The sequence below is a fragment of the Bubalus kerabau genome, chromosome 3 (assembly GCF_029407905.1).
Source record: "Bubalus kerabau isolate K-KA32 ecotype Philippines breed swamp buffalo chromosome 3, PCC_UOA_SB_1v2, whole genome shotgun sequence".
Taxonomy (NCBI): Eukaryota; Metazoa; Chordata; class Mammalia; order Artiodactyla; family Bovidae; genus Bubalus; species Bubalus kerabau.
Window position 1 is genome coordinate 42,440,311 of NC_073626.1, and position 14,068 is coordinate 42,454,378.

At 38.4% G+C, this 14,068-nt stretch overlaps 1 protein-coding gene across 3 annotated transcripts in view; it reads left to right on the plus strand.

The window, feature by feature from the left end:
• FKBP5 (FKBP prolyl isomerase 5) overlaps nt 1-14,068 on the plus strand; it is a 116,576-nt gene that overhangs the window by 47,779 nt on the left and 54,729 nt on the right. For 2 of the 3 annotated variants that reach the window (XM_055571613.1, XM_055571611.1), the window contains 2 exons: nt 2,890-3,015; nt 13,300-13,444. In XM_055571613.1, coding sequence (XP_055427588.1) covers nt 2,911-3,015; nt 13,300-13,444 — 250 coding nt within the window. In that variant the 5' untranslated portion in view covers nt 2,890-2,910. Of the gene's footprint in view, nt 1-2,886; nt 3,016-13,299; nt 13,445-14,068 lie in introns of all 3 variants that reach the window. The other variant, XM_055571612.1, reaches the window with a different exon arrangement.

A 14,068-nucleotide genomic window follows, 5' to 3' on the forward strand; every position in this document is an offset into this window, starting at 1 on the left:
GAAAAATGACATATAGGGGAACTCCCATCAGGCTATCAGCTGATTTTTCACCAGAAACTCTGCAAGCCAGAAGGGAATTGCACTTTAAAGTGATGAAAGAAGAAGAACCTACAACCAAGAATACTCTACCCAACAAGACTCTCCTTCAGATTTGATGGAGAAATCAAAAGCTTTCCAGACAATCAAAAGTTAAGAGAATTTAGCACCACCAAACCAGCTTTACAACAAATGCTAAAGGAACTTTTCTAGGCGGGAAACACAAGAGAAGGAAGAGACCTGCAGAAAATAAACCCAAAACTGTTAAGCAAATGGTAATGGATCTTACATATTGATAATTACCTTAAATGTAAATGGATTAAATGCACCAGACATAGATTGGCTGGGCAGATGAGAACATGTGCATGTATGCAATTCTACTTAACCACTTCACTCTGCTTGACCACCCCCCCAGATTGTATAATTATTTTATAGTGCCAGGTTAGTCATGTTTCCATTATGGCTTGCAGTTGTAATAATCTTCTATTTTTGGTCTGGCTATTGAGTGTGAAAACTGTTCTTTTTGTTTGTTTGTTTTGATTGTGAAAACTGATAAACATCTTTTACTATTGTGATTGTGCAACTCTTACTTAATACCATTGTATTATGACTGGTCAACAGAAAAACAATAGAACTCTATATCACCAAAACTACCATTTAATAGAAAAACCTGTAATCACTTTTTAAAATCCAGATGCGTATCAGAATTATTGGAATTTTTGAAAAATAAAAATGCCCAGGTATTGCTTTTTTTCTTCAGAGCTCCAGATATGTTTCTAATGAGCAGCCATGTTTGAAAACAACTGAACTACATGATGATCTTTTACTTTTATCTTGTTTGTTCCACTTTTTCTATTTCATATTCATTGCTCCCATTTCATTTAGTTTGTTTTCCAGTTTTTCCATCTCTTCTTTTTTGTTTTTTGATGTTCTTTCTCAAGCCTTTATCAACTAGTAGAAAAGTTTGTATACATATATGTAAAAACAATATGTATAGTAAATATATTTCAGAAAACTTAGAATTTTTGCCTAACTATAAATTTTATGACATTTTGATTCTACTTGTTTGACTTAGTATGAATAGAATGCTAGATTTCTAATTAAAAAAATAGATATGCAACAACAACAAAGGTTTACTGTGTAGCACAGGGAACTATATTGTCAGTTCAGTCGCTCAGTCGTGTCCGACTCTTTCCGACCCCATGAATTGCAGCACGCCAGGCCTCCCTGTCCCCATCACCAACTCCCGGAGTTCACTCAGACTCACGTCCATCGAGTCCGTGATGCCATCCGCCCATCTCATCCTCTGTTGTCCCCTTTTCCTCCTGCCCCCAATGCCTTCCAGCATCAGAGTCTTTTCCAATGAGTCAACTCTTCACATCAGGTGGCCAAAGTACTGGAGTTTCAGCTTTAGCATCATTCCTTCCAAAGAACACCCAGGGCTGATCTCCTTCAGAATGGACTGGTTGGATCTCCTTGCAGTCCAAGGGACTCTCAAGAGTCTTCTCCAACACCACAGTTCAAAAGCATCAATTCTCTGGTGCTCAGCTTTCTTCACAGTCCACCTCTCACATCCATACATGACCACTAGAAAAATATGACCATAGCCTTGGCCAGACAGACCTTTGTTGGCAAAGTAATGTCTCTGCTTTTTAATATGCTGTCTAGGTTGGTCATAACAGTCAGTGTCTAGTAATAACCTATAATGGAAAATAATTTCAAAAATAATATATGTGTATATGTATAACTGAATCACCTTGTTGTGTACCTGAAACACTGTTAAGTCAACTATACTTCAGTAAAATATACATATTAATAAAAAATTTTAAAAAGATCTCTTCAATCCAATGCATGTGTCTTCTTATGAATATATTACAGAAAACAAATCAATGGAAGAGCTAAGAAAGTAAAGGGCAGACAACTGCAAAATAGAGGGTTAAAGTTGGTACAATGAAGGTAGCATTTGAGGGAAGGTACAATGAAGGGAAGAATGGGAAAGAAAAAGAATGCCCAAAGTATGGAGATGGGAAAGCACAGGACTTGTTGCAGGAGAAGCCTGGTCTGGTTTGGCTAGAGCGTGAGCCACATGTGAGAAAGTAAAGAAAGTAGTGGAGGCTCGACCTGAAACATAGGTTAGGGTCATGTTGAGGAAGGCGTTGAGTGCCATGGTAGAGAAGAACATCATTCTGTAGGAAAACTTGAGCAGGAAATGAAAAATGTGGCTCTATAAAAGAACCAATAATCATCATGATAAATGTTTACATTTTTAAGTTATGACTTTGTGCTCATCCCTTAACATTTGTTATCTCCTTAATGCCTCATAGTAACTATGAACTATGGACGTGGAACTGAGGCTCAGTGATCTTAAGTAGGTTGGCAAATATCAAACATATGGTGGGAGCTGAGGCTCAGACTGGGGTCTATCATTTTCCAAAGCCTTGTCCTATTTTCCACTGTGATAGATTGCTGTTTCTTTTATCAGATCACCTGATAAGTTCTTAATTCTCTGTCAAGAATATGGTTGTAGGAAAAGGACATTTTCAAGTTCTGAAAGGACGACTTCTCAATGTGTAATCATACTAAGGAATATAATCACTGCCAAGCCTGACTTGTGCTGCTCTCTAATTTGGGACCAGAGCTAGATGGGAAATTGAAGATTTGGATGATGTTTTATTTACATGCCTCATGACATCAGTACATGCTCATAGCAAACGTTTTTATTTTCCTTTTTGGTGTTAAACCTTATTGGCCCTATGTAAATCTTGGGTCAGGTAAAGCTGTGTTTCTAGGGGCATTTTAAGATACATAATGAAGTGATACTTCTCCTAGCTAAAATTTGTTTCTTCTCAGCAGGTTTTCTACTTTTAAAAAACAATGACTACTGATGAAGCTGCCAAGAACAATGGAGAAAGCCCTGCAGCAGCTGTTGCTGAACAGGGAGAGGATATTACCTCCAAAAAAGATAGAGGAGTATTAAAGGTGAGGCCATGACATGTAAGGAAATTTGCTATCTGGAAAGAGTGTTAATAAAAATCTTTTTTTGTTTTTGTCTGGAGGTGTAGATGGATTGGGGCTTCCCAAGTGGTGCAGTTGTAAAGAATTTGCCTGACTATGCAGGAGACGCAAGAGACGCGGGTTCCATCTCTGGGTTCGGAAGATCCCCTGGAGGGGGAAATGGCAACCCACTCCAGTATTCTTGCCTGGAGAATCCCATGGACAGAGGAGTCTGGTGGACTACAGTCCATGGGATCGCAAAGAGTCAAACATTACTGAGCATCTGAGCATTGAGATGGATTATGTTTATTGAGACTTACCAAGTACCAAATGCTACAGCTAAATTCTCATTTGGTCTTTATAACTGCAGGTTTATTTTTAATCCCAGATTATAGATAGTAAAGCTGAGGGCTAGCTATGTAAATTAACTTGCCCCAAATCATGTATCTCAGTAAATGCAGGTCTGAGGATTTATGTTATGTCTGGCTCCAAAAAGACTGTCTCTCTCTATTCTCACCAGAGTATAAATGGGCTATTATTTTAATATTTAAGTATATTAAAGCTGCTGCTGCTAAGTCACCTCAGTTGTGTCCGACTCTGTGCGACCCCATAGACGGCTGCCCACCAGGCTCCCCCGTCCCTGGGATTCTCCAGGCAAGAACACTGGAGTAGGTTGCCATTTCCCTCTCCAATGCATGAAAGTGAAAAGTGAAAGTAAAGTCGCTCAGTTGTGTCCGACTCTTAGCGACCCCATGGACTACAGCCTACCAGGCTCCTCTGTCTGTGGGATTTTCCAGGCAAGAGTACTGGAGTGGGGTGCCATTGCCTTCTCCAATATTAAAGCTAGTTAATGACAATTTAAAAAAAAACTTTCTTAAAAGAAAAAAAAGTTAACTTGAAAAGTTCAAAAGGATTTGTTTTTTACATAGAGTTCCTGTGTGTAATGAAAACATTTTTTTGAGGTTTAATCAGAGAATGTATCTCACTTTTGAATTAGTGTTCCTCCTTAAAAACACTTTTTTCACTCTGTAATTATGTTTACAAGTGGTTTTTTTTTAAACCTCACAGAGGTCTTTTGAGACAGAGCACATTTGATTCTCCCATTTATATATGGAAGATATATGTGCTGTTATTCCATATAACAGAGAGGTTAAATGGGTTTAGTCATAGTAAGTTCTTTTTTCTCCTAACTGTTGTGATATATTCAGGTTTTGTAAGGTTAATTTTTTTGCTGAAAAGATTGAACTTTTTAAGTATTATCAATAAGCTGAGTTTTAATATAACCTATGTTATCAGTAGCAAATGAGATTTTTCTTTTAGTTTGTTTTGGCTAATCTTGCTTACGGGAAAGCTTTCTTCACATATTCACAAACATCAATCTCTTCTGAATATACATGTTTTACTATTAGCTTGGTATATGCTAAGCCAAAATTTGAAGACTTGCAAAACAAAGATTTTAGCATTATAGATGTGTACCATGCTATCTTCATTCAGAGGGCTTTCAACCCTGTAGCTCTGTGAATTCAGTTCAGTTCAGTTTAGTTGCTCAGTCGTGTCCGACTCTTTGCTGCCCCATGAATTGCAGCACGCCAGGCCTCCCTGTCCATCACCAACTCCCAGAGTTCATTCAGACTCACGTCCATCGAGTCAATGATGCCATCCGCCCATCTCATCCTCTGTCGCCCCCTTCTCCTCCTGCCCCCAATCCCTCCCAGCATCAGAGTCTTTTCCAGTGAGTCAACTCTTTGCATGAGGTGGCCAAAGTACTGGAGTTTCAGCTTCAGCACAGTTCTTTCCAAAGAAATCCCAGGGCTGATCTCCTTCAGAATGGCCTGGTTGGATCTCCTTGCAGTCCAAGGGACTCTCAAGAGTCTTCTCCAACACCACAGTTCAAAAGCATCAATTCTTTGGCGTTCAGCTTCCTTCACAGTCCAACTCTCATATCCATACATGACCACTAGAAAAACCATAGCCTTGACTAGACCGACCTTTGTTGGCAAAGTAATGTCTCTGCTTTTCACTATGCTATCTAGGTTGGTCATAACTTTCCTTCCAAGGACTAAGCATCTTTTAATTTCATGGCTGCAGTCACCATCTGCTGTGATTTTTGAGCCCCCCAAAATAAAGTCTGACACTGTTTCCACTGTTTCCCCATCTATCTCTCATGAAGTGATGGGACCAGATGCCATGATCTTTGTTTTCTGAATGTTGAGCTTTAAGCCAACTTTTTCACTCTCTACTTTCACATTCATCCAGAGGCTTTTTAGTTTCTCTTCACTTTCTGCCATAAGAGTGGTGTCATCTGCATATCTGAGGTTATTAATATTTCTCCCGGCAATCTTGATTCCAGCTTGTGCTTCTTCCAGCCCAGCGTGTCTCATGATGTACTCTGCATAGAAGTTAAATAAACAGGGTGACAATATACAGCCTTGATGTACTCCTTTTCCTATTTGGAACCAGTCTGTTGTTCCATGTCCAGTTCTAACTGTTGCTTCCTGACCTGCATACAGATTTCTCAAGAGGCAGGTCATGTGGTCTGATATTCCCATCTCTTTCAGAATTTTCCAGTTTATTGTGATCCATAGAGTCAAAGGCTTTGGCATAGTCAATAAAGCAGAAATAGATGTTTTTCTGGAGCTCTCTTGCTTTTTCGATGATCCAGTGGATGTTGGCAATTTGATCTCTGGTTCCTCTGCCTTTTCTAAAACCGGCTTGAACATCTGGAAGTTCACGGTTCACATATTGCTGAAGCCTGGCTTGGAGAATTTTGAGCATTACTTTACCAGCGTGTGAGATGAATGCAATTGTGCAGTAGTTTGAGCATTCTTTGGCATTGCCTTTGGGATTGGAATGAAAACTGACCTTTTCCAGTCCTGTGGCCACTGCTGAGTTTTCCAAATTTGCTGGCATATTGAGTGCAGCGCTTTCACAGCATCATCTTTCAGGATTTGAAATAGCTCCACTGAAATTCCATCATCTCCACTAGCTTTGTTCGTAGTGATGCTTTCTAAGGCCCACCTGACTTCACATTCCAGGATGTCTGGCTCTAGGGAGTGATCACACCATCGTGATCATCTTGGTCATAAAGATCTTTTTTGTACAGTTCTTCTGTGTATTCTTGCCACCTCTTCTTAATATCTTTTGCTTCTGTTAGGTCCATACCGTTTCTGTCCTTTATTGTGGCCATCTTTGCATGAAATGTTCCCTTGGTACATTTGGTTCCCTCTAATTTTCTTAAAGAGATCTCTAGTCTTTCTCATTCTATTGTTTTCCTCTATTTCTTTGCATTGATCACTGAGGAAGGCTTTCTTATCTCTCCTTGCTATTCTTTGGAACTCTGCATTCAGATGCTTATATCTTTGCTTTTCTCCTTTGCTTTTCGGTTCTCTTCTTTTCACAGGTATTTGTAAGGCCTCCCCAGACAGCAATTTTGCTTTTTTGCATTTCTTTTCCATGGGGATGGTCTTGATCCCTGTCTCCTGTACAATGTCACGAACCTCTGTTCATAGTTCATCAGGCACTCTATCAGATCTAGGCCCTTAAATCTATTTCTCACTTCCACTATATAATCATCAGGGATTTGATTTAGGTCATACCTGAATGGTCTAGTGGTTTTCCCCACTTTCTTCCATTTCAATCTGAATTTGCCTGTAAGGAGTCATGATCTGAGCCACAGTCAGCTCCTGGTCTTGTTTTTGTTGACTGTATAGACCTTCTCTATCTTTGTCTGCAAAGAATATAATTAGTCTGATTTCGGTGTTGACCATCTGGTGATGTCCATGTGTAGAGTCTTCTCTTGTGTTGTTGGAAGAGGGTATTTGCTATGACCAGTGCATTCTCTTGGCAGAACTCTATTAGCCTTTGCCCTGCTTCATTCTGTACTCCAAGGCCAAATTTGCCTGTTACTCCAGGTGTTTCTTGACTTCCTACTTTTGCATTCCAGTCCCCTATAATGAAAAGAACATCTTTTTTGGGTGTTAGTTCTAAAAGGTCTTGTAGGTCTTCAGAGAACCGTTCAACTTCAGCTTCTTCAGTGTTACTTGTTGGGGCATAGACTTGGATTACTGTGGTATTGAATGTTTTGCCTTGGAAACGAACAGAGATCATTCTGTCGTTTTTGAAATTGCATCCAAGTACTGCATTTCGGACTCTTGTTGACCATGATGTGTGAATTACTCATCCCAAACTCCAGAATGCCTCTCAAAGACAGTGGAAATTCTGCAGGTTGTTATCTTCTGCTCTTTTATCTTTTCAGAACACTGGTACAGAGAACAACTTGCCTCAGGCCCTTCTTTGTTCTAGGGAGTAAATCCAATAGGATTTTTAGGCCTGTAAGAAACATTTTGAGATTGTAAACCCTTTAAATCTTACCATTTATCACTGTCTAAAGCCTCAGGTTTCACCATAGGGCTTTTGGTTAAGATTAAATAGGTCTGTGGACTTCCCTAATAGTCCAGTGGTTAAGACACCAGACTACTGCAGGAGCACAGGTTCGATCCCTGGTCAGGGAACTAAGATCTTGCATGCTGTGCAGCACGGCCAAAAAATCAGTTCAGTTCAGTTGCTCAGTCATGTCTGACTCTTTGTGACCCCGTGGACTGCAGCGTGCCAGGCTTCCCTGTCCATCACCAGCACCCGGAGCTAACTCAAACTCATGTCCATCTAGTCAGTGATGCCATGCAGCTGTCTCATCCTCTGTCGTCACCTTCTCTGCCCGCCTTTGATCTTTCCCAGCATCAGGCTTTCTTTTCAGTGAGTCAGTTCTTCGTGTCAGGTGGCCAAAGAGTTGGAGTTTCAGCTTCAGCATCAGTCCTTCCAATGGAATATTCTGGACTGATTTCCTTTAGGATTGACTGGTTGGATCTCCTTGCAGTCCGATGGACTCGCCAGAGTATTCAGCACCATAGTTCAAAAGCATCAGTTCTTCAGTGCTCAGCTTTCTTTATAGTCCAACTCTCACATCCATACATGACTACTGGAAAAATTATAGCATTGACCATACTCACCTTTGTCGGCAAAGTAATTTCTCTGCCTTTTTAATATGCTGTCTATGTATAGACAGCATATTAAAGGAGTAAGTGTCTCTTAATTTCATGTCTACAGTCACCAAGTGCAGTGATTTTGGAGCCCCCCAAAAAAGTCTGCACTGTTTCCCCAACTATTTGTCATGAAGTGATGGGATCGGAAACCATGATCTTAGTTTTCTGAATGTTGAGTTTTAAGCCAACTTTTTCACTCTCCTCTTTTACTTGCATCCAGACTCTTTAGTTCTTCTTCGCTTTCTGCCATAAGGGTGGTGTCATCTGCATATCTGAGGTTATTGGTATTTCTCCCAGCAATCTTGATTCCAGCTTGTGCTTCATCCAGCTTAGCATTTTGCATGATGTACTCTGCATATGTTAAATAAGCAGGATGATAATGTACAACCTTGACGTACTCCTTTCCCAATTTTGAACCAGTCTGTTGTTCCATGTCCAGTTCTAAGTGTTGCTTCTTGACCTGCATACAGATTTCTCAGGAGGCAGGTCAAGTGGTCTGGTATTCCCATCTCTTTTAAGGATTTTCCACAGTTTATTGTGATCCACACAGTCAAAGGCTTTGGCGTAGTCAATAAAGCAGAAATAGATGTTTTTCTGGAACTCTCTTGCTTTTTCTAAGAAGAAGATTAAATAGGTCTATTAACTGCCATGACCTAGGGCAATTTAGTAACATATCTGTGAGAAGTTTCCTCATTTGTAAAATTTGAATAATAATACTGCCTATCTCATAGAATTAAGATTATATAAAGCATTTAATACAGTGCCATGTTTGTAATTGTCTCTTATTAACTCATATATATATATATATATATTTTTTTTTTTTTAAGACCAAGGCAGATCTGAGAAGTCAGTCAGAAACTAGCCCAGTAATATAAAATTTCTTTATGGAGCTTACATTTTTAAGCTGAATTGAGACTAGGTTGTTTTCTTAAGACATCTCCAGATTTAGGCACTAAACTCAGCTTGTTGGGGAAACCTGAAGTAATACCACAGTATTACTGTGGATGTAAACAGCGTTGACTCCCTGGGTGCCCTTCACTCCATCAGCCCAGTTACTTGGTTATAGTCCTAGATATGCAGATGCCCTCCAGGGGCAGCCGAGGCTCCCCAGTACCGCATGCAGTTCATGAACATGAGCACTTTCAGAATATTGTGAGATTTCTCTTAGATTAACGTTTTTGGATACATTTTTTCCTCTTGAGCCCTAGAAGGGCAGTAATGGTTCTCCTGTTTGTTTTTTTTTTTAATTAGCTTTTTAGTTTTTAAATTATAACTATTTTTTCCCAGCTGTATTGAGATGAAATATAACATGTAAGTTTAAGGTGTATAATGTGATGATTTGATACATTTAAATGTTTCGAAATGACTACCACAAAAGGGTTAGTTCGCCCCTTCATCACCTCAGATAATTATCATTTCTTTTTTGTGGCGAGAACATTTAAGATCTATTCTCTTAGCAGTTCTCAAGTATATAATACACTGTTGTTAATTACAGTCACCATTCTGTACATTAGATCTTGAGAATTTAATTCATGTTATGACTTGGAAGTTTGTACCCTTTGACCACCATCTCCTCATTTTCCACCATGCCCTTTTCCTCTGACAACCATCATTCTGCTCTTTGTTTCTGTGAATTTAGCTTTTTTAGATTTCACATACATGTAATATCACACCATTTATGTGTTTCTCTGACTTACTTCACTTAGCATAATGTCCTCAAAGTACATCCATGTTGTCACAAATGGTATGGTTTCCTTCTTTCTTGTGAGTGAACAATATTCTGTTATGCCTATGTATGGGTTTCCCTGGTGACTCAGAAGGTAAAGCATCTGCCTGCAATGCAGGAGATCCAGGTTCGATCCCTGTGTTGGGAAGATCCCCTGGAGAAGCTAACCAGCTAACCTGCCTCAGAATTTTGGCCTGGGAAACCCATGGACAGAGGAGCCTGGAGGGCTACAGTCTGTGGGGTCAGACACAACTGAGTGACTAACACTACACAGTACATATATATACCACATCCCTATTCAGTATTTCTTTGAGATAATAATTTCATTTCCTTTGGATTTATACCCAAAAGTGGAATTGCTGGATCATATGGTAGTTCTAGTTTTAATTTTTTGAGGAAAGTTCATACCATTCTCCATAGTGGCTGTCCCAGTTTACATCCCTATCAGTAGTGCGCAAGGGTTTCCTTTTCTCCAAATCCTTATTAACAGTTGTTATTTGTTGATTTTTTTTTGTAATAACCATGAGTTCCGTATATATTTTGGATATCAAATATATGGTTTGTGGATATTTTCTCCCACCCCATAGGTTGCCTTTTCATTTTGGTGATTGTTTCTTTTGCTGTGCAGAACCTTTTTAGTTTGATATTCTACCTATTTATTTTTGTTGCTTGTGCTTTTGGTGTCATATCCAAAAAAATGGCTGCCAGGATTAATGTCAAGGAGGTTTTCCCCTTGTTTTCCTTCACATGTTTTATATAGTTTCAGATCTTATGTTTTAAGTCTGTTGTTGATTTTGAGTTAGGTTTTGTGAGTGGTGTAAGATAGGGGTCCAGTTTTATTCTTCATGGGGTTATTCAGTTTTCCTTGGCACTTTTTATTGAAGAGATTATCTGTTCCTCATTGAGTATTCTTGGCTCCCTTGTCAAATAGGAGTTAACAGTGTATGCTGAGGTTTATTTTTGGGTTCTTGATTCTGTTCCATTGGTCCATGTGTCTGTTTTTATTACTGTAGCTTTGTAATATAGTTTGAAATCAGGAAATATGATGCCTCCAGGTTTTTTCTTGGGATTGCTTTGGCTATTTTGGGTCTTTCATGGGCCTGTTCTTCTATTTCTGTGAAAAATACCATGGGAAAGTTGATATGGCTTGCATTGAGTCTGTAGTTGTCTTTCAGTGGTATGGACATTTTAGCATTTTTAATTCTCCTCATTCATGAACATAGGCTGCCTTTTCCATTTATGTGTGTCTTCTTCAGTTCTTCCATTAGAATCATGCAGTTTTCAGTGTACAAATCTTCTACCTTCTTGATTAACTTTATTCCTAACTGTTTGATAGTTTTGGATGCTATTTGAATGAGAGTTTTATTGAGGTATAATTTAACAGTTTCTTAGTTTCAGGTGTGCAACATGATGATTTGACATTGGTATATATTATGAAATGGTCACCACAGTAAGTCCAGTTAATATTTGTCACCACACGTAGTTTGAAAATTTTTTTGTGCTGAGAACTTTTTAGATCTATTTTCTTAGCAGCTTTCAAGTAGGCATTACAATATTATTAATTGTCACACCCTGCTGTACGTTACATACATGGCTTACTTATTTTGTATCTTTTGACTCCCTTTACCCATTTCTCCCACCCTCCCCTCAAACTCTGACCTCTGGCAACCACCAATCTGTTTCTGTTCTGTATATCTGTAAATTTGGTTGTTGTTTTTTTTTTCTTTTTGGATTCCATATGTGAGGTCATACGGTATTTGTTTTTTTGTGTCTGACCTATCTCACTTAGCATAATGTCCTCAAGGTCCATCCATATTAGAAACGGCAAGATTTAATTCTTTTTTATGACAGAATAATAATCCATTGTGTGTGTATACAAACATACATATATATATATATATATTTTTTTTTTTTTTTAATATTTATTTATTTGGCTGTGCTGAGACTTAGTAGTGGCATGTGAGATCTTGTTCTCTGACCAGGGATCGAACCCCTTTTCCCTGCTTTGGGAGCATGTAGTCTTAGCCACTGGACCACCAGGGAAGTCACCATATATATGTATATATATTTTTTTCTTTATGCATTCATTTATCAGTGAACATAGGCCGTTTTCATATCTTGCCTAATGTAATGAACATGCAGTGAACATGGGGTTGCATATATCTTTTTTCAGTTAGTATTTTCATTTCTTTTGGATAAATACCCACAAGTGGAATTGTTGGATCACATGGTAGTTCTACTTTTAGTATTTTGAGGAACCTCCATACTGCTTTTCATGACATCAGTACCAGTGTATATTCCCACCAACAATGCACAAGGGTTCCCTTTTCTCCACATCCTTACCAATACTTGTTATTTCTGTCTTTTTGATAATTGCCATTCTGATTCATTTGCATTTCTGGGATTTTCTCTACAGTATTTCCTCTTCAGATATTTTGTTGTGTGTAGAAACACAACATATTTCTGTATATTGAATTTGTAATCCTGCAGCTTTACTGAATTGATGAAGTTCAGCTTTTTATGAAGTTGCAGTTTTTTTTTTTTTCCCATTTAGAATGTCTGGGGTTTTGAACTAAGAAAGTTGTAGAATCTTAGTTCACAGTGTTTATATGATGATATGAGGGTGGAGCAAGGAGGTTATATCTCAAGAAAGAATTCAGGAGCAGATAATTCTTTCAATAAAAATTCAGACCCTTCCCCACAAAAGATGTTTAGTTACCATCCTCTGTTATCTAGCAAAAATGATTAATTTGGCATAAGTGATTGACAGAATAAATTATACACCACATGCCTGGATTTGATTTTCTTTTCCCAGAACTTGACCAACTCTATTAGTGTCTTGCTCTGCCAAGAACAAAATAAATATACTGGATTTTATGATAGTTAAATATTTTTCAACTTGGAACTTTCTGACATTTCCTTTACTAGAACACAAGTTATTCAGTATCATATCAAACTTTTTTTTTTACACATTGCATATTCTTCAGATAGTAAGAAGTATAACCTGTTGTATCAGAAAATTGGGCTTTTTGAAATAAAACCAAACTAATGGAATCTAGTCAGAAGCTAATGTTTTTAGCAAAGGAGAGAAGTGAAAATCTTACCTTTGAAACTTTGCTTCAGACTTACTTTTAAATGTTTTTGAAAGTCCACTAATCTTTTTGGTCTAATTCAGTTTGTACATGAACTAGCTGTGTGTTTTCAGAGATTTTAGTGTCAAAACATGGGGCATTAAAGCAATAAAACAAGCTCTATTGGTTTATTATTTTGAGAGAATAGTGTGGTTAACAGTAAAATTAAATATAGTATTAAATATTTAGTGGTATAGGACAGTTTTCTAACAGTGAAGGTTATTGCAAGAACTGGGAGGGAGGCCTTTAGAAAGGACAGACAGTTGTTTACAAATCTGCCTGAGTGACGTGGCATGGACTGAGAGACATTTTTATTCTCAGATTAAAAGAAAAATGTTTAACCTCCTTTTTTCTTGACGTTTGTCTTTCCTAGATTGTCAAGAGAGTGGGAAATAGTGAGGAAACACCAATGATTGGAGACAAAGTTTATGTCCATTACAAAGGGAAATTGTCAACTGGAAAGAAGTTTGATTCCAGTCATGATAGAAATGAACCATTTGTCTTTAGTCTTGGCAAAGGTAAGAGGGTTTTTTTTTGTTTTTTTTTTTTTGAGTTGTGTTTTGCTTAGATTTATTGCTATTTATACTATGTGGGAGCTAGTAGATCTTATCCTTGCCAAAAGTGAAGATATTTTGGAGCAGTAGTTATCAAAGTGTGGTCCATGGATCCCTGTGGGGTCCCTGAGATTCTTTTGGGGGTCCATAGTGTCAAAAATGTTTTCATTATAATACTGAGATGTTACTTACTATTTCTTACTGTGTTGACATTTGCACTGATGGTACTAAGCTGCAGGGGTGAAAAACTGCTGGAGCCTTAGCGCAGATCTAGGCAGGGATATCAGATCACACCAGTAGCAGTGTGTTCTTCCTGTCCTCACTTACCGCTTAAATAAGAAAGACAAAGGAAAGCAAGTTTCACTTAAGAATGTCCTTGATGCGGTGTAAAAAAATATTCATTTTGTTAAATCCTAATCGTTGAGTTTCACATTGTTTTGGTATTTTGAGACAGATGGGAAAACACACGTAAAATACTACGCCAGCCCCCCGCCGCCCCCCCGCCCCCTACACACAGAGGTTATCTCAAGGGGAAGCACTTGTGCACTTTGGTTGAGAACTGAACTGGCTGGATTGTTTCTGTGCAGC